The 25,141-nt window shown below is 35.8% G+C and overlaps 1 protein-coding gene across 8 annotated transcripts in view; it reads left to right on the forward strand.

Annotated features, from left to right (window-relative positions):
• The window catches only part of CCPG1 (cell cycle progression 1), a 42,593-nt gene that overhangs the window by 5,782 nt on the left and 11,670 nt on the right, over positions 1–25,141 (forward strand). For 4 of the 8 annotated variants that reach the window (XR_006293289.1, XM_043555370.1, XM_043555368.1 and 1 more), the window contains exons 2-7: positions 15,085–15,153; positions 17,447–17,567; positions 19,205–19,281; positions 20,382–20,580; positions 22,789–22,884; positions 24,713–24,964. Coding sequence is in view for 6 of the 8 variants with exons in the window: in XM_043555370.1 (XP_043411305.1) it covers positions 15,094–15,153; positions 17,447–17,567; positions 19,205–19,281; positions 20,382–20,580; positions 22,789–22,884; positions 24,713–24,964 (805 nt within the window). In the remaining 2 variants the exon portion in view is untranslated. The remainder of the gene's footprint in view (positions 1–15,084; positions 15,154–17,446; positions 17,568–19,204; positions 19,282–20,381; positions 20,581–22,788; positions 22,885–24,712; positions 24,965–25,141) is intronic. The other 4 variants (XR_006293290.1, XM_043555373.1, XM_043555374.1 and 1 more) reach the window with 1 other exon arrangement.

The raw sequence follows: 25,141 nt of genomic DNA on the forward strand, positions 1-25,141 counted from the left end.
TACTCATGTTAGCATTTCTGTCAGATAAGTTCCTAGAAATGAAATAATAGGAAATGAGATGGAATTGGTGGGTCACAGGTTTTCTGCCTATCAGTGAAAGGAGGGGCGCCTGGCTAGCTCAGTTGGAAGATGCGGCTCTTGGTCTCAGAATCATGAGTTCAAGCCCCACATGGGATGTAGAGATTACTTTTAAAACTTTAAAAACATCACTGAAAGATAACAGTATACACTTCCCCTGTGTGCAATGCCTATTTCCCGATATCTTATCCAACCTACTAACCTGTTTAGTCTTTGTTAATTTGTTAGGCATTAAAATAATCTTGTTTCTCTTTTTACACTACTTTATGTGTTTTAAAAATTCCTTGAGCATGTTCCTTGCTAAATTTTCCACTCAGTGCTTTCACCTTTTTTCTTATTGGTTATTGGTGCACTTGAAGTGTTTTGAAAACTCTTGCATACATGTCTCAGATATTTTCCCAGTATATCATTCATTTTTACATATAGTTACTTTTGGCAAACAAGTGTATATTTTTATATAATTTCCTTTACAATTTCTGGGTTTTGTGTAAAGCTTAGAAAAAGATAATCTTTGTTTTGTTTTGTTTTGTTTTAACATTTATTTATTTTGAGACAGAGAGGAACCTGAGTGGGAATGGGCATAGAGAGAGGAAGAGAGAGAATCCCAAGTAGGCTCTGCACTGTTAGCACAGAGCTGTATGCGGGGCCCAAACTTGTGTGAACTGTGAGATCATGAGCTGAGTTGAAATCAAGAGTTGGATACTTAACCGACTGAGCTACCCAGGTGCCCCAGAAAAAGATCATCTTTACCTCTGGATTATAAAGCTGTTTTCCAATTTCTTTGATTCTTTTTGTTGTTTCATTTTGTACATTTAAATATTTAGCCCTATTTTACCAGGTGGTCTTAAAAGTTTTAAGAAGCTGTATATTAATAATGCTTATCTTTTACAAGGGAAACAAAAGATGACATTGAAAGTCTTTTGTAACATCATGTTTATGAACGTGGAGGTTGTGTTCCTGAATGATGCAACTTGGCAAAAACTGAGTTTTTTCCTTTGGGATGCAGGATAGGGAGAACAATGAAATTTGCTTTCTTTTTTAATTTGGAAATATTTTATATGAAAGTGGCTGTATTTCTGCGTCTCTTTGATCCTCTACCTTCTACATCAACAGTGGGAAGCTTCTGTGCTGTGTTGTGGGCATCCAGAATGATAGCCAGCATTTAGTTCCATATTCAGAATTGCCTGTCAAATTTTTTGTTCCTTGATGCTTTTGGAAAGCCACTTAGTTTTGGCCTTTGCTTGCTGAAAATACGTTGCAAGATTTATCGGCTGTAACAGTTTAAAAGTCCTACAGAAACTTAGTCTTTTCCTTTTTCTTTTCTTTCTTTTTTTTTTCTAAGTCTTTTTCAAATAAAAGGTTTTCCTGACCATTCTAGCCAGTAAGCCTTGAAATCAACTTCCCTTAGGGTAGTATTTCTGCTTCCCATAGCACAAAGGCTTACTGGCTGAACTGGTCTCCTAAGCTAGGTTTATTTATTGCTAGAATTTGGGGACCAAAATGAGGTCGACACTGTAGATGGTAAAAGTGTAAACTGACCTATCACTTAAGGTTAGACTACTTTGAAAAAAGAAAGCAAATACAGTGGAGAGTTCATTCCTCCCACAGTGAACCTATTGAAGACTACTTAGTTCCTGAAAGAGATTTCTCACCATCTAACTACAGAAATATTTATGTCAGTGTAACTTTTTAAAATGTGAATCTGCCAAATTACCATAAAGTATAGTGACAGAACCATCTTTATTAGACACTAAAAGCCTTAGATGACTTTTTTCTTGCATCACTCTTTTTCATTGATGATAAAAAAAACCCATCAACAACTTAAACATCCATTAATAGGATAATAAACTATGATAAATATAACACTACATTTTTTAGTCATTAAAGTCATTTTTGAATAATTTTTAAACATTAAGAAGTTTGTTAAACAGGATACTTTTTGACCCCAATGCTTATATAAAATGTTTGGAAGGATATATCCCAGGTACATTTACAATTTGCAGGTATCTTCAGACCACAATACTATGAAACTCAGAATCAACCACAAGAAAAAAATTGGAAAGACAACGAATACTTGGAGATTAAAGAACATCCTACTAAAGAATGAATGGGTTAACCAAGAAATTAAAGAGGAAATAAAAAGTACATGGAAGCCAATGAAAACGATGACACCACAGCCCAAAAGCTCTGGGATGCAGCAAAGGCGGTCATAAGAGGGAAGTATATAGCAATCCACGCCTTCCTAAAGAAGGAAGAAAGGCCACACATATACAACCTAACCTTACACTTTAAAGAGCCGGAAAAAGAACAGCAAATAAAACCCCAAACCAGCAGAAGACAGGAAATAACAAAGATTAGAGCAGAAATCAATGCTATCAAAACCAAAACAAAAGAACAGATCAGTGAAACCAGGAGCTGGTTCTTTGAAAGAATTAACAAAATTGATAACCCCCTAGCAAGTTTGATCAAAAAGAAAGAGGAAAGGACCTAAATAAATAAAATCAAGAATGAAAGAGGAGAGATCACAGCCAATACTGCACAAATACAAACAGTAATAAGAGAATATTATGAGCAATTATATGCCAATAAAATGGGCAATCTGGAATAAATGGATAAATTCCTGGAAACATATAAACTACCAAAACTGAAACAGGAAGAAACAGAAAATTTGAACAGACCCATAACCAGTAAAGAAATCGAATTAGTAATCAAAAATCTCCCAAAAAACAAGAGTCTAGGGCTGGATGGCTTTCCAGGGGAATTCTACCAAACATTTATAGAAGAGTTAACACCTATTCTTTTGAAGGCATTCCAAAAAATAGAAATGGAGGAAAACTTCCAAACTCATTCTCTGAGGCCAGCATTACCTTGATTCCAATACCAAAGACCCCACTAAAAAGGAGAGCTACAGACCAATTTCCCTGATGAACATGGATGCAAAAATTCTTAACAAGATACTAGCCAACTGGATCCAACGATACATTAAAAGAATTATTCACCATGATCAAGTGGGATTTATGCCTGGGATGCAGGTCTGGTTCAATATCCGTAAATCAGTCAGTGTGATAACATCACATTGATAAAAGAAAGAATAAGAACCACATGATCCTCTTAGTAGATGCAGAGAAAGCATTTGACAAAATACAGCATCCTTTCTTGATAAAACCCTCAAGAAAGTAGGGATAGGAGGATCATACCTCAAGACCTATGGCTAATATCATCCTCAGTGGGGAAAAACTGAGAGACGGTCAGGAACATGACAGGATGTCCACTCTTGCCACTGCTGTTCAACATAGTATTGGAAGCCCTAGCCTCAGCAATCAGACAACACAAAGGAATAAAAGGCATCCAAATCGGCTAGGAGGAAGTCAGACTTTCACTCTTCTCAGGTGATGTGATACTGTATATGGAAAACCCAAAAGACTCCACTAAAAAACTGCTAGGACTGACCCGTGAATTCAGCAAAGTCACAGGATATAAAATCAGTGCACAGAAATCAGTGGCATTTCTATACACCAATAATGAATCGGCAGAAAGGGAAATCAAAGAATTGATCCCATTTATAATTGCACCAAAAACCATTAAAAAAAACCATAAAATACCTAGGAGTAAACCTAACCAAAGAGGTGAAAAATCTTTTTTTTTTTTTTCTTTTTTCGTCATTCCAAAAGGATTTAACTCCGTGGTCTGTTAAATGAAGTTGTGCAATGGTGATGGAAAAATCAGTTTCAGAAGACCCTCAACGCCTTTTTCTGACCTCCTCCATGTTTATAGTATTGGGGGAGAAACCTAACTGCATTATTTGCTGAGCATTTATTATTATTATACCATTTTATAATTATACCATTATTATTTTTAACGAGAGGGGGTTCTTTCCCGATCTTTTGTGGGGCATCCTGAAAACTGAAAGCAGGGAGAGAAATTACTTTTAGTCTGCTTTATTGTTGCATGAGAAAAGCTGGGAGAGTGAGATCCAGAAGCTGGAAAATTAATAAAGCAAAGATTCTCTCTTGGGCCTCAATTTCACTTCGGTGTAAACTACTGTAGGGTATATATTATCCATGGATAACAACACTGAAAACTATAGAAAGCTCTTGAAAGAAATTGAAGAACACACAAAAATGGAAAAATATTCCATGCTCATGGATTGGAAGAACAGACATTAAAATGTTGATACTACCCAAAGCAATCTACATATTCAATGCAATCCCTATCAAAATAACACCAGCATTCTTCACAGAGCTGGAACAAACCATACTAAAATTTGTATGGAACCAGAAAAGACCCCGAATAGCCAAAGCAATCCTGAAAACAAACAAAAAAAAACCTAAGCTGGAGACATCACAATTCTGGACTTTAAGATGTATTATAAAGCTGTAATCATCAAGACAGTATATTACTGGCACAAAAACAGACACACAGATCAATGGAACAGAATAGAGAACCCAAAAATAGATCCATAAACATATGGCCAACTAATCTTTGACAAAACAGGAAAGAATATCCAATGGGATAAAGACAGTTTCTTTAGGAAATGGTGTTGGGAAAACTGGATAGTGACATGCAGAAGAATGAACCTGGATCACTTTCTTACAGCATATACAAAAATAAACTCAAAGCAGATGAAAGACCTAAACGTAAGATAGGAAACCACCAAAATCCTTGAGAAAGCAGGCAAAAACCTCTTTGACCTTGGCTGCAGCAACTTCTTGCTCCACACGTCTCCAGAGGCAAGGGAAACAAAAGAAACATGAACTATTGGGACCTCATCAAGATAAAAAGCTTCTGCACAGCAAAGGAAACAATCAGCAAAACTAAAAAGCAACTGATGGAATGGGAGAAGATAGTTACAAATGCCATATCAGATAAAGGGTTAGTATCCAAAATCTGTAAAGAGTTTATCAAACTCAGTACTCAAAAAACAACCCAGTGAAGAAATGAGAAAGAGACATGAATAGACACTTTTCCAAAGCCAAGACATCCAGGTGGCTAACAGACACATGAAAAGATGCTCGACATCACTCATCATCAGGGAAATAAAAATCAAAAACACAATGAGATACCACCTCACACCTGTCAGTTGCTGGTGAGGATGCAGAGAAAGGAACCCTTTTGCACTACTGGTGGGAATGCAAACTGGTGCAACCACTCTAGAACACAGTATGGAGTTTCCTCAAAAAATTAAAAATAGAACTACCCTACAATCCAGCAATTGCAGTAAGTATCCAAGTGATACAGGTGTGCTGTTTTGAGGGAGCACATACACCCCAACATTTATAGCAGCACTATCAACAATAGCCTAAGTATGGAAAGAGCCCAAATGTCCACTGAAGGATGAATGGATAAGATGTGGAATATATATACAATGAAGCATTACGTGGGAATCAAAAAGAATGAAATCCTGCTGTTTGCAACAATGTGGATGGAACCAGAGTGTATTATGCTAAGTGAAATTAGAGAAAGAAAATCTCTTCCACTCATGAATGGTGGAATTTAAGATACAAAACAGGTGAACATAAGGGAAGGGAAGCAAAAATAATATAAAAACAGGGAGGGAGACAAAACACAAGAGACTCTTAAATATAGAGAACAAACTGAGGGTTGCCGGAGGGGGCATAGGTAGGGGGATGGGCTAAATGGGCAAGGGGCATTAAGGACACTGGTTGGGATGAACACTGGTGTTACATTAGGGGATGAATCACTGGATTGTACTTCTGAAATCAATGCACTGTATGCTAACTAACTTGGATATAAATTAAAAGTAAAACTTAAAAAATGAAATTTGCAGCAAATATAAACTGTATGTACCACCACTGTTGAGGAAGATTTTCTTTGCCTGTTCCTTTTATTGCCTTTGTACATGCTCTTCATTTTGCCTGAAATACCCTCCCCATCTTATCTGCATGTTTTGCTTCTGTTTGTACTCACCTTGCATTTTGCCTAATCAAAACCTGTTTCGAGCCCCTAAATGATAATATTTAAAACAAAAGGATTTAGAACAGTGTCATATAGTTGATGTTTAATAAATAATTGCTGAATGAACGTGAATGAATGAATTTATCTTGTTGCCAGAGGGCTGAAGCAACTTATTGAGGTAGACAAAATAGAAGAAGGTAACACAGGTAGAAGAGAAAAATGAGACAGCATAATGGTAGGAATTATGAAATGGAACCAGGGATGAAGATATTCCTCTACTCAAAATATACATTATGAGGTCTATGTTATTTACCAAGGCTAGGTATCAAGAGGGAAAACTCTTCAGTTACTGAAGCCACCTGTTCAGAATAAGCTCAGTTCTTCTAACACTAAAGTCAGAAATTTCTACTGATCTCTTTTGTAAAGAAGATGCTTGAAAATGTAGTGAAGTATGTGCTTACTAACAATTTCAAGGAACAAGATAATGAGTTCAGTAGGACTTTTTTAAAGCAACTCTTGGGGTGCCTGGGTGGCTCATTCGGTTAAGTGTACAGCTTTGTTCCAGGTCATGATCCCATACTTCGTGGGTTCAAGCCCAGTGTTGGGCTCTGTGCTGACAGCTAGGAGCATGGAGCCTGCTTCGGATTCTGTGTCTCTGTCTCTCTGCCCCTCCCTTGCTTGCACTCTGTCTCTGTCTTCCAGAAATAAATAAATATTAAAAAACTTCTGAAAAAAAAATAAAGTGACTCTTAATGTACATCAGTGGCATCACAACAAAGCAAAGTTGATGTTGGTAATGTTAAGGTGTGGCACTTTTATGAGGGCTGTCTGTGCTACAGAGTTAGAGTAAAATGCCTTTGCGTAGATCTGAACTAGGCTTCACTATCTTTAAGACTGAATTGAGAGCATCCTCAGTATTACACCAGGAAGGCTGGTCTCCTGATAGATACAAGAGTATTGTCTCTGACTGCTGAAAGTAAGATGAAGTGATACAGAAGCCAGCTCCAGCTGGAGACTTTCATTTTTTACAATAGATTTTTGCTATGCTTTTGTAAGAGGTCTTTTTAGAATTGAGAAGTACAGTAACATGGTCAGACCACTGGGGTGATGTGGCATTAGGTTTCATCAAATTTTCTTTCCTTGCTGCTAGAGACTTCATTTGGAAGTTGAAGAGTGGGTGAAATTTGTAGATGATAATGGATTTCTTAAGCTTTTCTGTTTCGACCTCTTCACTGTGGTAGGTAGTGATTTTAGTGGCTCTAAATCCCTTTTGAAAATACACAGCATTAAAAAAATACTCATAACTATGCTCAGTTTAACACAGGCAAGTTTAGGGGTGGAGCTAAAGTTGAAGCTCTTTATCAAACAAAGCCTTGAACATAATACTAACAAGCAGAGTAACTCAAGGAAAAAAGTGACACAAACTACATTAGGCAAGTTGTGCTAAGAAGTAAGACGTAAATGCTGAAGACTCAGGAGTAGAGACCATTGTGTCAGAAACTGATCTAGGAAAATTTCGTGGAGGAGAGCTGAGCATTAAGTATAGAAATGAGAAGAAAGGAGGAGGAAAGCATTCCAGGAAGTGTAACTTGAGTAAGTGAAGACATGGATGAATGAGTGTCCATTCCGTATTCAGGAGACATAGTAAGTAGATTACTTTGACCAGGTGAGATAGTTCAGGAGGGAGACTTAAGTGATTGCCAGATAGTGAAAGTTTCTGAATTTCTCTGTAAAGGGTTTGACTGTTTGTAGAGAATAGTTATTCTCAAGGTCAGATTGGAGTAAGTATTGTATGTAACCTGCCGTCAGTTTCATCTTTGCCTGTATATAATTGTTTTGGGTGTTTATATATGTTTATGAAGGGAGTAAGAAAAGTGTTGAAAAATGGTACTAGAGAAAGTGACAAGTACCATAATAATTAAAACAGCATTGGTACAGGAATATAGATCAGTGGAACAGAATGGAGACTACAGAAATTGATTCATAAATGTATAGAACTTAAAAAAATTTTTTTTTCTAATGTCCATTTTTGAAAGAGAGACAGAGTGACAGCGGGGGAGGGACAGAGAGCAAGGGAGGTACAGAATCCGAAACTGACTCCAGGCTCTGAGCTGTCAGCACAGAGCCTGATACAGGGCTTGAACTCACGAACCATGAGATCATGACCTGAGCTGAAGTTAGACACTTAACTGACTGAGCCACCCAAGTGTCCCTATAGAACTTTACATAATAAAAACTGGCATTTCAAATCATAGAAAAAGTATGAAATTTCCATAATCGGGATATTTTCTCACACCAAAAGGGAAAAAAATCCAGATGTATAGATTTAAACCGTTAAATGTAAAGCCCAAACTGAGAAAGTCCTAATAGAAAATATAGGAGAATAGTTTTGTCATCCTTGGATTAGGAAAGACTTTTTAAGAGCAAGCAAGATATATAATATAGGTGTTCTAAAGAACACCCTGTTCTCCATCCTCTGTATTTGACTGCATAAAATTTATGATAGAAGGTATTTTTAAAAAACTGAAGCATTTTAGAAGAAAATATTTGTGATGGGTGTAATAGTGAATTATTTTGTGACCCAATTTAAAGAACTTCAGATCAATAAAGATAATCCAATAAGAAAGTGAACATAAGAACATGAGATAATCTACAGAAAAGGAAATAAGGATAGTCAGTAAACATTGGGAAAGATAATACAACCCCACTAAGTTATCTGGGGAATGTGCATTAAAATAAGATAGTTTTTGCTCAGGAGATGATCAGACATTAATGATGGTTGTTAGCCTTTTGAGGTTATGGAGAAATAGTTGCCCTCATATTTTGGTAGGAGACTTTCCCTAACCTTATCTAATCTTATTCTGATCCCTATCCTCCAATCCCTACATTCAGTTTTCCCCCTTCGTGCTTGATTTTTCTCCACAGTTATTAGCCACCAACTGACTTACCATATATTCTGCTTGTGTGTAGCCCTAGAATATGAACTCTTCAGGGAAGGTCCTGGTGTTTTGCCACCCTGCTGTGCTGTATCCCCATCACTTGGAATAATTCATGCATGGCACATAGTACTTGCTCAAGAAGTATATGCTGACTCAATGAATGAAATACTTATGTTTCAGATCAAGATAGGCTCATTTAAAATATTTCTGAAGAGTTGTTATTGGAGAAAAAATTAAATATAAAGGGTGTTTAAACATTTTTTATTAGTTGGGATGTTAGATCCTCTTCCCTTTCTCATGATGAAGTCTGGTTTAAAGCAGGCATTTTGATATCCTTTTGGGGAGGTGAAAGTTCCAGAGCCTTTGAAAAACATTTAAAAAATTTTTTTTTTAATGTTTATTTATTTTTGAGACAGAGACAGAGCATGAACGGAGGAGGGGCAGAGAGAGAGGGAGACACAGAATCGGAAGCAGGCTCCAGGCTCCAAGCCATCAGCCCAGAGCCCAACACAGGGCTCGAACTCACGAACCGTGAGATCGTGACCTGAGCTGAAGTCGACGCTCAACCGACTGAGCCACCCAGGCGCCCCTGAAAAACATTTTTGAAATAGATTCTTGAAAGCTATCTAGACTGCCTTATCTTTGATCCCACTTACAGCACAGCAGCACTTTTGAGACCTTTGCTGACAGCCCATTGGTTGGCTTACATTGGAATTATAGACCTGTGGGAGAATAATGCTCCCATTCTTCTCCATCATGTCTAATTCTAGAAGATATGGTGATAGGAAACCTTACCCTTTTCCATAGTAAAATGTAGCTACTCAGGAAGGATGAGGGGCACCATCATATCAGGTAACACTCAATCCAGTTATACTTTCTGAGATAAAATTAACGTTGCTGTTATTACTTTTGACAACTGCCACCTGAAGTGTTTTACGTCTTTAGCCCATAACTCCCCTAAACTCAGTCTCCAGCTTCCTGCTTGATGTTTCCACTTGGATGTGATAATCGCTGTCTCAAATTTAACATGCCCCAAAATAGTTCACCAGTTTTCTTTTCATAACCTACTGCTTTTGAAGTCTTTCCTGTCTCAGTGGCAATTTGGTTTTTGTATTTGTTTAGGCCAGGACTCCTCTCTCACACCCTATGTTCAGTATATTGGGAAGTGTCATTACTTAGCTGTACTTTCAGAATATATTTGTGTTATCTGTCCACTTCTGATTGTCTTTATGGCTATCACTCTGGTCCAAACCACCATAATCTCTCAGCTGGATATTGTAGCTTTGTAAATGATCTTCCTGCTTCTGCCTTTGCTCTCCCCCACAGTGCTGTCTAAAGAAGGCTACCAGAGTGTTTTCTTTCTTTCCCCCAAAATTTTCTGTGACTCTTAGTTTAACTCCGAGTAAAAAGCTATAAAGTCTTAGGATCTATAAGGCTCTATGTGCTTGTTAGCCCTCTGTCCTCATCTTTTCCTGCTTTCTTTTCAGGCCACTCTTCTCTACCACTCTTCTCTACCTCATTGCTGTTCCTCAGAGATGGAGGCAGGGTTCATTCCAACTTTGTACCTGCAGTTTGGTCAGAAATGCTCTTTCCCCAGTTAACCACATAAGGATAGCCTCACCTATTCAAATATTTGCTCAAATATACTTTTCTTAATGAAGCTTTTCCTGACTATGTTTTTAAAAATCAGTCCCTTCCAACTTTGGATTTTCTGTACTCCTCTCTTGTTTTTCTTCATAGTTAGAAATATAGCATCAAATATACTGTGTATTTTAGCTGTTTATGTATTGTTTATTGAATGTCTCCATTGTGGAAGATGAAATGCACAGTATAATTGATGATTTTAATTCAGGCTATTGCAATATAGAGAAAGTTCATTAATGAGAAACATCTCAAAGAGAGAGGAAACCAAGGGGTTTTATAAGGGCAAGTAAACAAGGGAATCATGAGGAGAGGTGGAAGTGACTCTTAACCTGGGATTTGTGAGGGAAGGTTGGCCCTTTTGCATTTAGTCATTTGTCAGAAGACAAAACAGGACTGGGAGATTTTTCAGTGTTCCTTGCTTTCCTCCATCACAGGGCTCAGATGCAGTTCAAAATACTCAACTATGAATAGAATTCAAGCCCCAGGAGGCAAGACTCCTGTCTGTTTTGTACTTGGGTGTATGGTATTTTCAATACCTAGCAAGTGCCTAGATACTTGATAAATGTTGAACAGATGGGTAAAGGAATGAATTTAAAATGGTAATCACCTTAGGCCTCCTGTCTGCTGAAGAATGTGTAATTATACCCATGTAGAATTGGTCTTTCTGCTGTAAGTAGCTTCATAAATGAGATGAGACTCCATGGAGTAAATTTACATCCTATCATCACCAGCTTGTGCTGTATTCTCTGGTGATACCATGTGCTTGTAATACTTACTGTCAAATTCTCTTCAATAGAGTTCTACATACAAAATCTTAACATATTGCGAGGTGAGAGTCCATTTAAATGATGTCTCCTATTCTGGAATCTCTTATTATAGACTTTGGGTTTTATCTGGAAGGCAGTGGAGACTAATTTTAAGTGATTTGAGTAGTTCAAATGATTAGATTTATGTTTTTGGATAAACTTAGTGTGGGCAGCCTTGTAAAGGAGTGACTGGAAGGGAATTGATCACATGTTAGAGATCCATGAGGGAGCTGTTACCTTAACTGAAGTGGGAAATGATGAAGTTGGGGTAAGAGTAGATTTTGGGGTCAAGGTGAAGTTTTAGCTATCCTAAATCTAGGGGTTGATATTTTGTGGCTTTTCCTTATAGCCAGATTGTTTTTGGCTAATGCTGTTCTCTGAGATAGCAAAAATAGGAAGAACAGCAGGAAGATGATTTTAAGTCTTGTAGATGTTATATTTGAAATGCCCAAGAAGCCTAAGCAATGGGAAATGTATGAGAAAGAAACTACTTAAGACTGAAAGGAAGCCTGGGTCTAGAAAAGTGCTTCAAGTTTATCATCTTCATATAAAGTACCTTAACTTTATAACTTTGTATGATTATTTATGCCTTTGTAACTTCCCATAAACTGCATATTTCTAAATTATTAGTAATGCTCTTAAAATGGGAGGAGTTTGTGCCTTTACCTTTGGTCAAAATAATGGGAGAGGAACTTCATGGGTCCCTGCGGAATTTTGATTTCCTTGAACAGTTTAGACTTGTGTTACTAACTGCATCATCATCCAGCAATCTGCCTTTCTTCTTTTTGAGTACCTAATATGTGTCAAGCACTGTGCTTGTGTGTTGGGATTGTATAATAGGCAAGTAAATAAGCAATTACAGCACAGCATTCTCTTAAGTGGTAGATTAGGGAAAATACTAGTCTTTGGGGATGAGATAGGAAGGACGGGCACAGGAGTTTGGGTTGAGGTAAGGGGCTAGGGAACTGATCAGAATATCTGCAATGTCAAGCCTTTTAGGGTATCAGAGTCTGAGCAAAGAGGGAATGAATGGAGTGAGGATGAGATGCTAGAGATGAAACATTAGATATTCAGTACCTTTGGGCATTACCCTGAAGACAGTATGAAAATCTTAGCATGTTAAAGGAATAATATAATAAAATTATCATCTTAGGAAGGTCACTGACGAATGAGGAGGTTCATATACAATGGCACCTTTTAGAGTCAGTGTATTTAGGGTGGGGCTCAGTTTTTAAAATTTTGCTTTAATTGCAGTGCACCCAACTTTTTGAGAATTGCTGACTTAAGTGGGTTCTTTAGTAAGGCTCTGAATTCTACTTAACCAAACTGTTTCTCTGGTGTTATGTCCAGTAGGGAATCTTTTTTTCTCATTTGGACTGGATGTCAAATTTGTCCTTCCTTCCAGATGAGTAAACTAAGAATTAAACTGGGGCCTGATTTAATGGGGTTCCTTGATTTGAAAATCTCAAATATGCTCAAGTTGTTCCAGTTTAGCAATGTATATAACTTTATTTTGAAATGTTGGCTTTGTTAATTTGAACACTTGAGCTACTAGAGTACTTTGTTAGAAAACGAAAGCTAGGAACTACCTGTTTAAAAGAGCCGTTTAAATGGAAATTACCTAGAGAAAAGTAGGAGATATGTACACACTAAATATCTCTGGGTTTGGTAATCAACCCACAAGTTTTGGAAGATTATTAAGAAAGTAAAGCACTGGTAAGTCTCAGAGGTGAGATGAAGCAGTATTGAGAATGTGGGTTATAAAGGAGGTTAGAAGCTTTCACAGGAAGGAAGAATGTTTAGGCTTCAGGTAGTTTTCTTTATCCTACTTCTTGTTCCATGGTTTTTCCAACTACTCAGTCACTTAAACCAGAAACCTGGGAGTTATCCTACCAACACTCTCTCCCTTCTGTATTTGGTTATTAAATCCTTTAAAACAAAAATCTTTGTCTTTTCAAATCTTTCCTAACCCTGTCCTTTCTTTGTTCCCTCCCGTTCATGAATCCTGGTTAAATGTATACTCATCTTCTCCAGGGAGTATTGCTCTGATGGCTTGCATCTCCCAGGTCTAGGGCTCTTTAATTGCTTGCTACCTCATCTTAATATATGCACTTTTAAAGATTCATACCTGATTTCTTTTAACATTCCACTCATGCTAGATTAATTGCCTTGCTTAGAACTTTCATATTTAGTTGTTTTCTGCCTTTGTTTTTGCTCTGTAATGCTTTTTCTGTTCTTTTGGGACATCCAGTGTCATCTCTAAAGGGGAAACAACTTTATTTTTTTGTGAAATCTCTCAACTTTTAAATTTTGGCAACTAATTCAGTTAAAACTTGCTGTCTCCCATGTCTAAAAAACATTGTAACCTCATAAAGACTTTGACCATTCCTCTTTCCTCCTGTGAAGTTAATTGCTCAGTTTTTGTGTAGTCTCATATGTCAGCTCATAATTTTCAAATTGTTATAAAAGAATTCAAGTACAAATAGTAATGTATCAAAGTTTTTTTTTTTTTTTAAACTCATAAAAACTGGTTCAATGAGGAATTGGGAATTGTATAATAGCTTAATATGGAGTGCTATAGCCTTTGGGGTAATCGTCTCTACTGGAATAGTTTACCTTTACATTTATGGAGTTATAAACTGCATGGGCCCTAATCAGTTGTAAGTAGGAAATCAAATAATCAGGTGACTTACTAGAAAATGCTCTAGCATGACAGTATAAGTCACACAGTCATCTTTGTATCTCATTTTAGGTTTTGAGTAATTTGTCTGAATACATGCTAATTTTTATATTATTAGTGGCCAAGCACCTCTTTATATTTTCTCATGTTAAAATGTTAATTTTTCCAGAATCACTAATAGAAGATTCAGACCAATATTTTTTGGCCTGTTTGTAAATGAGCACTGTTTCCATATTGAACTATCTGCATTAGCGTTCTGTTAGAAATGCTAATTCAACTTGAATTTAATGTGTTCTCAGTGTATGTACAATAATAGGAGCATTTATAGGACTTAAATATGTTGAACGAAGTCAGTAAAATATCATTTGATTAGCTTGGTTTTGAAGTTTAAATAGGAGTTTCAGATAGAAAGGGGAGAACAAACCAGGTAGAGTGACCAATATATATACTGCTTTAGGACTTGAGTCTGGGTTATTGTCAATGACCTCAAGTTTCTAACCCATTTTTGGTCTCCCCCCTCCCCCTGCTTTATTTTAATTCAGGTGGAGTATTGCTAACATAGTTATTTTCATAAAAACTGTTTGATCGTATTCTTTCCCTGCTTGAAAAATCTATATTGCTTCATGTTGCCAACACAGTAGACTTCATTTTGCTTGGCCTGGGAGCTCTTCCGCTATTTGGTCTCTCAACCCTTGATTTACTCACAGAGTCAAATTGGCTTCTCCTTTCCCTTCAGTTCTGCCTGGCCAAATCCTACATTTTCTTTCAGACTTTATTTCTTTATTCCAACAATATGACTGTCCGTATAGTCTAACTGAGGAGGTTCTCTTGTCTTAAAAGTTTGGTTGTATTTGTTCATAGAAATATGCAGTTATATGCCCTGTATGATAATTCTGTGGGTGGGTTGTCTCAGTTTCACCTGGAAGGCAGCATGCCACTTTTCATACTAGATCACATGTAGTGCTTCCTATAGAATTTTTAAAAATATACCCCACATGTCAATATATTTTTATATTTGTAGACCTGAAAAATGTCTGAAAATTCCAGTGACAGTGATTCATCTTGTGGTTGGACTGTCATCAATCATGAGGTATGCTATTTAATACTTCAATACATGAGGTATGCTATTTAATACCTTAATATTTAATATGCTATTAATACTTTTAATGCTATTTAATACAAATAAGGCAATTTGTAATATTACAGTGTTAGTGGTGTAAGCTGGGCTTTTTGAAGGCCATTATTTTTTTATGTTGAAGCCTAAGGTTCCATTGTCCATAGCTTGGACACTTTTGCACCCATATTAAACTTTACTACTGAAAACTCTTAACGAGCAGTATCTTTTGCATTATAGTACATTGCTTTCCTCAGCTTTGAGACATTAGGCAAATATTTATTGAAGGTTTATTATTGTGTAGGGCCTGCACCTTACCTACATTCTCATAGAATTGTAAACAACCGTCTGTGGTATAGATTGTTTTCATTCTCATTTCATAGTTGAGAAAACTAGAGATTAGAGAGGTTAGCTAATTTGGCCAAATTTTATAACTAGGAAATGTTGGCTGCATTAAAACATACCAGAAAGGAGCATGGAGAACATATGTTCTACTTTTGGTATGCTATGTTATGTTATGTTATGTTATGTTATTAGCAGAACTTGACAGAAACAAGGCTATGGCCAGAACTCTTTAAAAAAATGAATATTCTTACAAAAGTATGATGTTATATGACTAGTATATAATAACCATTAATTTCTTTTCCACATTGGTAATATATGTTCATTGTAGAAAAATCATAAAATACTGATAAATAGAAGCAATAAGTTAAAAGTCATCTATATTTAAAGTTTTAATGGATTTGTCTACAGTTTTCCTATTTGTTTTTAAGATCTCTTAAGGCTTGACTTGTTTTCCTTGACTAATAAAAGTTTTAAATGGTATTTTTTATAATTACTTTGATAATTTAAGGCTTAGACAGTTGGTTACTCCTGTCTTCTAAAAATCACTATTAACCAAAGAAGGATTTTTTTTTTTTTTTCTGTAGTATAGTTGGAAAATTTAATAGCCGCTGTACCAATTGAGATTGGGGTGGTTTCCTTTTTAAATAAGTGACTTTTCTGTTTTTAACCTGTTTTATACAAAGCTTAGATCAGCTCCCATAGCAGTAACTTTTCCTTCAAGGATAATTAACATTATAGGAACAAGGAAGCTGTGGGAGTCTTAGGATTCTGCATTGTGAAGCAAGGCAGGAAGCCTCTCATGCACTTAGCAAAGTGTGTCATTAGGGTGCTTCTGTTGGAGATAATCTTGTCACAGAGTAGATCAGATTCGTATTTTCATCCCTCTTCCCTCTGTATCTAGTTATCCAGTTCTACTCTTTCTTGCTAATGTCTCTTACATGTGTTTCCTCTCCTTTTCCATTGCTACCATTCTGTTTTAGGCCAGAACCTGTGTCCCTTGCAGTCCCCAATTCAGCCCTACCCTGTTTCTGTCATTTCCCTACCACTTTTAGGCATTCCCAGAGTCTTAACATTCAGAATTCTCCTTAGGACTAAACTCAAAACCTACTCCTTTAATGAATTCTTTTAATTTTTGCTGTTTTGAGTTATGTATATTAGGAGAACTTAGACCTTTCAGTTTCATGGATCAGTAAATCACAAAAAATTGGGAGAGGGGCATGAGGATAGGTAGAATCAACTTAGTGGTTAACTTTATTTTACTAATTAAGGTATGAGAAAAAACTGTAAGATCCACTATTTTCTTAAAGAGAAGGTAGTTGACATCAAAGTAGGGAGGACAACCTTGGAAGAATAAAGAATAATCTAAAATTTTATAGAGAAAATTTACTCCATCAGTTCTATAGATACATTTTAATCCTTGCCTTTAGACTTTTAGTTCTGCATTGCCATAGTAAATAGTTATTTGCATGTGGAAATTTCTCTGAATAGGTTGCAAATTTGAATTTTGGAATTGAGGTTTTTATACCTCATAACACATGGCAGAGTGCCTTGCATAGTACCTTCGTAAATGTTGAGTAGAAGTAAATTAATAGAAATAGCAAAGCTTAAAAACCTACCCTCTGTGATCAAATTAATTGCTTGGGCTTATAAAATAGAGTACAGCATTTGACTTTTGGCTGACTTCTCTTAGAATCCTGTGATTCTAAGGGTTAGGGTTAACCCTAACCCTGTGATTCCATTCTGCTGTTTCCCTGACATAGGCCATTATGGACTAAATTGAATAAAAGGTAGTCAGATTAGATACTGTTCCCTTTGAAGTATGGCAGCATCCAGGACTTTTAACAATGGAAGCATCTCCATGTAGTGAAACCCAGCTTTGAGCTTGATTTGATAGACATATAACTGATGATCATTTTTTCCCTAGGGGTCTGATATAGAGATGGTGAATTCTGAACATGGCACAGCCAGTGACAGCTGTGAGCTCGCTCCAGAATGCACATCTTTAGAGCAAGAGGAGCTACAAGTATTGCAATCAGAGGAAGGAGGTACGATGTTAAAAGGAGTCTGATTTTATTTTTTTCAAATAGGATGTGTGAACAATAGTGTGAATCTTGCATTCTTTCTAGTCAGGCAGCCTTTCTGGCTAATCAGATACGGTCACTAAATGACTAAAATTTTCGTGTGGATTGGGTAGTGACACCAACCAGTGGTTTATTTGCAGCTGTAGTATGTATTTCAGCCTCCGTATAAACTCTTTGATAATGCAAGTGTAACCAGTAACTAAACACTACTAATTTTAAGACTAGTGATGTACAAAATACAAGAGATTTACTAAACTCTTTTCTAGTTAGCATCACACTTCAAATTACTTTTGGTAAGAGGTGATAAAAAAAGGCATTTAACTGCTTTACTCTTCATTTTTAAATGACTTCTTAAACAGTTTTAAAAAATTGTATTAAAATGTAAATAGAACATATTCTCCTCAGGAGAATAAAGTGGATGCATCATGTCTAGAAGTAATGATGGTTTATACCTGTTAATCTTGTTTTCAGCCTGTGTATTGATTATTCTCATTTGAACAGTGATCCTCATCTTTGATAGGTCAGATTTTTCTCCCAAGAAATACACATACTCACATATGTAAAAGTATTTCCAGACTTCCTTGGGAGTTCTTGGACCTAAGTCCACCTTTGCTGAAAGACTTAATTTCAGATTAATACTCTATTAGGGGCTATGTAACACATACAGATGGCAAAGTTTTTCTTTTTTTTCCTCCTCTGTTTTTTTTGGAGGGACTAAATTCTATGAGAAATACACACATTAATGACAGAAAAAAATGATGAACAAAACAAATTTTAAGTCACCCTTAATTCTTTTTATCTGGAGATAACTGCTATACATAAAAATTGATAAAATTAATAGTAATCTTAAATTAATGTAATAAAATATGCAAATGCATATAACGTTTGGTATATGTTCTTGGCTGTGCATAAAATTTATGTTTATCATGTATTATTTTAATATTTTTAACTTCTATGAAAATTTTATAGCCTTTTGTATGAAAAATAGAATTGTATGAACTCTAGGGGTTTTTTTGTACATTTTTTTCTTTGAGGAGTTACTTATAAAATATATCTCCTGTAGTGACATTTTGTTTTTCTGTGTTCTTTTGAATCCTTATTTTTTATAGTCCTTTTCATGGCAAAGAACTCATAATTTGAAGCTGTAGTTTTGTTTGTTGAGTTACCAGGTATTGACAGTCATTAGAATAGTGCTACTTTTAGGAATTCTGAATAAACTAAGAGTTCAGGAAATGTACCATCAGATGTCTGAAAAATGTTTTCCCATATTAACAGATTTTTACAAACACCTTAAATTTAGTACTTTGGTATTGTACAGTAGAGATTATGTTGTTTACTTAGAGATTGTATTGTTTTTTTAGTAGAATTTAAATGAGTTCAGTTCAGTATCTAAAATTATCCTCTGACAATTTCAAATAATTATATTTGAAATACAGAGATCTTTTTAGCACTAGTAGAGTGATGTTATGATTGTATATGACATTTCATTAAATCCACTTACAAAATTAGGAATAGATTTTATGTACTCAGATTATAATATATGTGGCCTATAAAAAGTCAGTTAAGTATAATTGATTGAATTGATCTTTGCTTTATATCAGAGAGTAGCCAAAATGGCACAGTGTTAATGGGAGAAACTGCTTATCCAGCTTTGGAGGAAACGAAGTCGGCACTTGAGGTAAACATATGTTTTACTCTGTGGATATATGGTAAGCAGTATTCCTTAGGGAATATTAAGGAATAATTAAGGTTTCCCTTTCTAGTTATACTTTTATTCCTCTTTGAATTATGCAACATTTATTAAAAATTTTGAGATTCCACAGTTTGGTCACTTTTATGATTAGCGTTAGCTTCTGTTTCAACTCTTAAGTGAAATGCCTTTTATTTTTTTTTTTTATTTTATTTTTTTTTCTACGTTTATTTATTTTTGGGACAGAGAGAGACAGAGCATGAACGGGGGAGGGGCAGAGAGAGAGAGGGAGACACAGAATTGGAAACAGGCTCCAGGCTCCGAGCCATCAGCCCAGAGCCCGACGCGGGGCTCGAACTCACGGACCGCGAGATCGTGACCTGGCAGAAGTCGGACGCTTAACCGACTGCGCCACCCAGGCGCCCCGTGAAATGCCTTTTAATTTACAAAAGTAGTTTCTTGGAAATGTGTGAAAGATCTGTTCATTTACTCTCCAATATAATTTTACTTTGAAGTAGATTACATTCTAGAATTATACTGAGAAATTAAGTTATTAGGACTGATCTCTAAAAATGAAGATTAGTTTTTAAATTTGAGAACAAACAAAATCTTGTTTTTTGGTGTTTTACTTGACTTCTAGATAAAACTAGTTTATATGATTTTTACATGGCATAGCTATTGAATTTTATTACATATGCAACCAGAGAAATTTGTAATCAGTCTTTTACGGGCTTCCTGACTATAGAATTATGCTCGAATAAACCCATGGAACTGGTGAGAAATGAATCCTCTTTTCCATGGTTCTTGTGTTTTAAAGGTGAGCTTTTTAGTTTCTGTAGCCCATGAAAATTAGGCAGCAGTTTGATCTAATTCTGACAGAGATAATTGTCAAGGGGGTTGATGGTGTTTTCAATCTGAAAGATGAGTCTACTCCTGAGTAATCTTTGTCTTTTGGGCAGGACTCCTATCTTTTATTTTAAGCCTAAATTACCATAGCACTTAAGAACTGTTGTACACTTTGAACTGCATAGAAAACATAAGGCTCTTAAATAATTGTTAAATTTACTGTTTTTAAAATTATTCTTCAGAGAGAAGAAAAGTCGTCGGAAGACCATGTCTATTTTGGAACTGTCAGTGATGATTCTGATATTGTTACCCTTGAGCCACCTAAGTTAGAAGAAATGGGAAATCAGGAAGCTATAATTGTTGAAGAAGCACAGAGTCCAGAAGACTTTAACATGGGCTCTTCTTCTAGCAGCCAGTATACATTCTGTCAGCCAGAAACTGGTAAGAACTGCATAAAGAATACACTGATGACAGACTTAAGTTCTCCTGTGACCACCTTTTATATATATAATGGTCAAGTTTTTAATATATTTGAGATTTTTTTTGTAAAACCTACTATTAAATCTGGTGTTTTCTTACATTGTAGGACTTAGAGTACAATTGCTATAACAATAAATAACAACATCTTTTAAGTGAAAGATGAAAAAAATATCTTCAAGGAGATTTGTTACTGTCTGAAACACTCAAATGCATTTGATACATTTTTTAGATCTTTAAGGGTGGGAGATTGTGCCATTGTAACTAAAAACAGGAGAAAGTTAAGGTTTCTACTTACAGTGGTACAAATTTTATATTCTAGAAATAAGCTTATTAATTGAAGTCTTTTAGATCCTTTCAGTTATTAATCATTTAACAAACATTTATTGGATGCTACTATGTGCTAAACAGGGTTCAAAGAGCTGGCAGCACAGCAGCATCCCAAAGCCTCTGACCTTTGTATCTTTCATTTTAGATTGAGTTATGAAAGGTTCCTATTTTAAGTCATATTATTAATGCAGTTCATGCCTACTGTCCAGATAATGATTTGGAAGTTAAAATGTGAGTTACTGAGCTAATTCCTTTCTATATTTCTTTGGCTCATTTGGAGGGATGTATATAATAACGTCTTTTCACATGGACATAAATATTTAGACACAAAGTTACTGGAAGATAAACAGACCTGGAATTAACTCACACTTATTAACCAATAACTTGAGCAGTAGCTCAAGGATGAGTTGTGGGAAAGACAAGTTGGTGCACTGCTAAGGGATTCCAAAATGTCCTAATTTGATGGAAAAATAGGGACGTGTCTATTTTGGATCATTTTCTTAGAATTTACCATTCTTTAATACTTAACATTTGCCAGAATCAGACAAATGGAATTTCTCTTATTCCACTTTAAGCTAAAAAAATGTCAAGTAGAGATTTTTAGCTATCTCATTTAATGGTAGTTATTTTCAGTTAGTATACAAGAGCTTTTCATTCAAATATTTAAATACTCAACTGGCATTCTTAGTGGTGGTCAGCCTTTGCCAGAATGTATACGTAGTACATTTATTACAAGGACTAATGAAATGATTTTAGAACCTTTTTTGTTCATCAGATTTTATTTTGTTTAAATCCAGGATTCATGCTGTGTTCAAGTAGTCTTTTTTCTTTCCATCCTTCCTTTTTTTTGGAAAACTGTAGATGCTGGTTTAATTTGAGAATATTCATGGGCCAGAAAAAGTAGTCACATTGAAGCAGGAGTAGCAGAAGAGTCCAATCAGACATCTAAGAAATTGATGCTATAAACAATTTTTCTCAGGAATTTGGACACTTCAAAGCACATTATTCTAGTTTATATCTCCATTCTGAACTTGGACTTCTTGGGGATTTTACAGTTTCAGTTAAGAGAAATATTTTATTAGGAGTATTTTTATCCATTGCTATCTCCAAAAGGAGTAAGTTATTTCAATAAAGTATTACAAAGTAATAAGAAAAAAGGACATTTTGGATTACGTTGAAAATACTATATAGAAATCCATTGCTAAGAGTCTTGTTTTCTCTCTCTTATCTCCTATTTTTCTTGGTTTAATTCCTGACTACCTATTTCCTGGTTATTTTGATTTTCCTTTCCCTTCTCCATCTCTGTAGGATTTCATCTTTAGGTTTTTTCTTCTTCTAAATTAGATTCTTGGGACAATATACTTTTTGTTTATTTGAGAATACTGTCCACTGCTGCCAGAGGATTCTCCCCCAGGAAAGCAAAGTTGGTAGCTGTAGAAAAGTTTGTATTGTGGGGCGCCTGGGTGGCGCAGTCGGTTAAGCGTCCGACTTCAGCCAGGTCACAATCTCACGGTCCGTGAGTTCGAGCCCCGCGTCAGTCTCTGGGCTGATGGCTCGGAGCCTGGAGCCTGTTTCCGATTCTGTGTCTCCCTCTCTCTCTGCCCCTCCCCCGTTCATGCTCTGTCTCTCTTTGTCCCAAAAATAAATAAAAATGTTGGAAAAAAAAAAAAGAAAAGTTTGTATTGCATATGTTTTTTTTAAAAGGCTTGATTGTAAAATTTTGATGGAGCACAAATAACGATGTTAAGTGATAATTAAAATAAGTATTTTCAATTCTCTTTTTCCTTTTTAGTCTTTATAACAAAGCTTTATACATCTTTTTTTCCTGTTTATTCACAAAAGAAAGGTGGTGGGAGAAGCTGTGGAAGATTCCTGAATGCATAAGGGGATGGGATGATCAGCTGAAACACCATGTTCCTAGCCAACTCGCTTTCCAAGGTGGTGTGACTAAATCTGATCAGCTTTTCCAGAGCTGAGTGTGCCTAGTCACATTTACTATTTACTTAGTGCTTTAAAGATATCTGTTGTCATCTGTGATACTCTAAACAGGTGTTCAAATTGGTCTTGTAATAAAGCTGGCTGAGCTTACTGCATGCCTTTGCGTTGCCTGCATCTTGGACTGTGGGCCAAATTAAGCTTTGGAAGAAATTTAAAACCAAAATATTTTAGCTCTCCTATGTATGGGTTAAAAAAGATGGAAGCATTAGATAAGGAGGTGAATTTATTAATATAGATTAGGCTGCCTTGTTTACTTAGAATATATAATGATGGTGATATGCTAATGTAGAATTAAATAAATTTAATTTTGTGACATTTCAAATGAAATTTGAAAGGAATCTTGACAAATTGTTTTTGCATTTATCCATCTTAATACATATTGCCAGAGAGTCTGACTTAAATGCTCCAACCATGATCTTGAATGCCTTTGTATTATGTAATGCTTTGTTTAAGTCTTCCTTTCTTTCTCTTTGTCCAAGAAATGTAACCTCACAGCTGAGGCGACGGCATCTGGGAAAAACTAGTGATCAAGAATAACCAGATAAACATGATGGGCATAAGGGTCATGACCAAAGATCTCTCAGTGGCATCTGTATCACTAAATATTAGGAATATTCGTTCATTCAGTAGTTCTTTTTGTCTTTGTGTTTGTTGTTGTCAGTGTGAAAGTTACCTGAATTCCTCTGTGATCCATCTTTAAAAAGTATTGCCTAACCTAAGTCAACAACTTTCCTGTGGCATGGTTATCCTGTCTTCTGAAGAACCATTTTACTTTTTTGAAGCATGAATGTTTGTTATTTTGGAGCTCTTTGTATAACATTGAGGTTCACATTTATCCTTTTGGTGCTTTTTTTTTTTTTTTTTTATTCCTCTAACTGGCCTGTGGAAATTGTTACCAAGCTATCTAACCTTCTGTGTTAACATATAGTTTATTGATTGATGGAGCGGTGTTAACAAATTATAAATTTGAAAAAACCAAAGGTGATTTTTTTAGTGGATATACCAGGACTTGAGATTTCTTGTGGCTTTTTGTTGTTGTTGTTGTTCTTTACTATTCTTTTCATAAAGGAGCAGCACCAGACTAGTCCTTAATATCGGAGATAGCTGTTGTGTCACTTCCTCATGCTGACATATTTACTAGAGGGTAAAATTAATAACCTTCTAGTAAGAGTGGCAGTCGAAGGGAAGGGCTCATCTGACTTCTGGATACCTGTGTTAAACTATAGTGCTTTGAACCTTGATTGAGGACTCAAGGAATGGAAATGAAACTAGGGTCCAGATACACCCAAGAAAACTTTAGGTAGTTGTTGTACTTTGTAAGTCACAGGAACTGTTTGTATACCTCCCTGTGTCCCTTCAACAGTTGAGCTTAAATTGCCTCTATTTGAAATTGAAAGAAGAGATTGACAGTTTTTTTTTCCTTCCAGAAACAGTATCTGTTTATGGTTCTAATAGCAAAGAAATTTAATAGACTATGAGAATGATTGTTCTAACAGTATAAACTTTAAGAGAGGTTTGAAAAATAAAACCAGATAGACCCTCAAAGGCACAGACTATGGTTGATTCTTGTGTATCACAGTTGAAATCTTTGATGTTTATGGCTTTATGTTGATAAACTTGAAAACTTGAGTGTTTGTGTTCTTTTGTTTTTGTTTTTGGCTGTCTTATGTAAAAGGGCATGTAGGGATGGCATTGATTATTCTAAATCATATTTACTAGAAAAACTATTCTAAAATTTTTAATATTTACGTTTTTCTTTTTAAAATAGTATTTTCATCCCAGCCTAGCGACGACGAATCAAGTAGCGATGAGACCAGTCATCAGCCTAGTCCTGCCTTTAGACGACGCCGTGTTAGGAAGAAGACTGTTTCTAGTTCTGACTCTGAAGAACGGCTACTCCCCGAACAAGAAACCGAACCCTCTAAGGAGTTGCATAAACGCCAGTTCAGCAGTGGTCTCAATAAATGTGTTATACTTGCTCTGGTGATTGCAATCAGCATGGGATTTGGACATTTCTATGGTAAGTATTTGAAAATTGGTTATATAAAAATTCATGGTCTAGTGTATGGACCCTTACTAAGAGTGAGGAATTCTGGGATCTGTTTTCAGTGTCCTCATTAAATATATAACCTTGCAAAGCTTGCCATCTGTTTGAGCCTCAGTTTTCTCATTTGGAAATGGGGATAGTGCTGCCTAT

The sequence above is a fragment of the Prionailurus bengalensis genome, chromosome B3 (genome assembly GCF_016509475.1).
Source record: "Prionailurus bengalensis isolate Pbe53 chromosome B3, Fcat_Pben_1.1_paternal_pri, whole genome shotgun sequence".
Taxonomy (NCBI): Eukaryota; Metazoa; Chordata; class Mammalia; order Carnivora; family Felidae; genus Prionailurus; species Prionailurus bengalensis.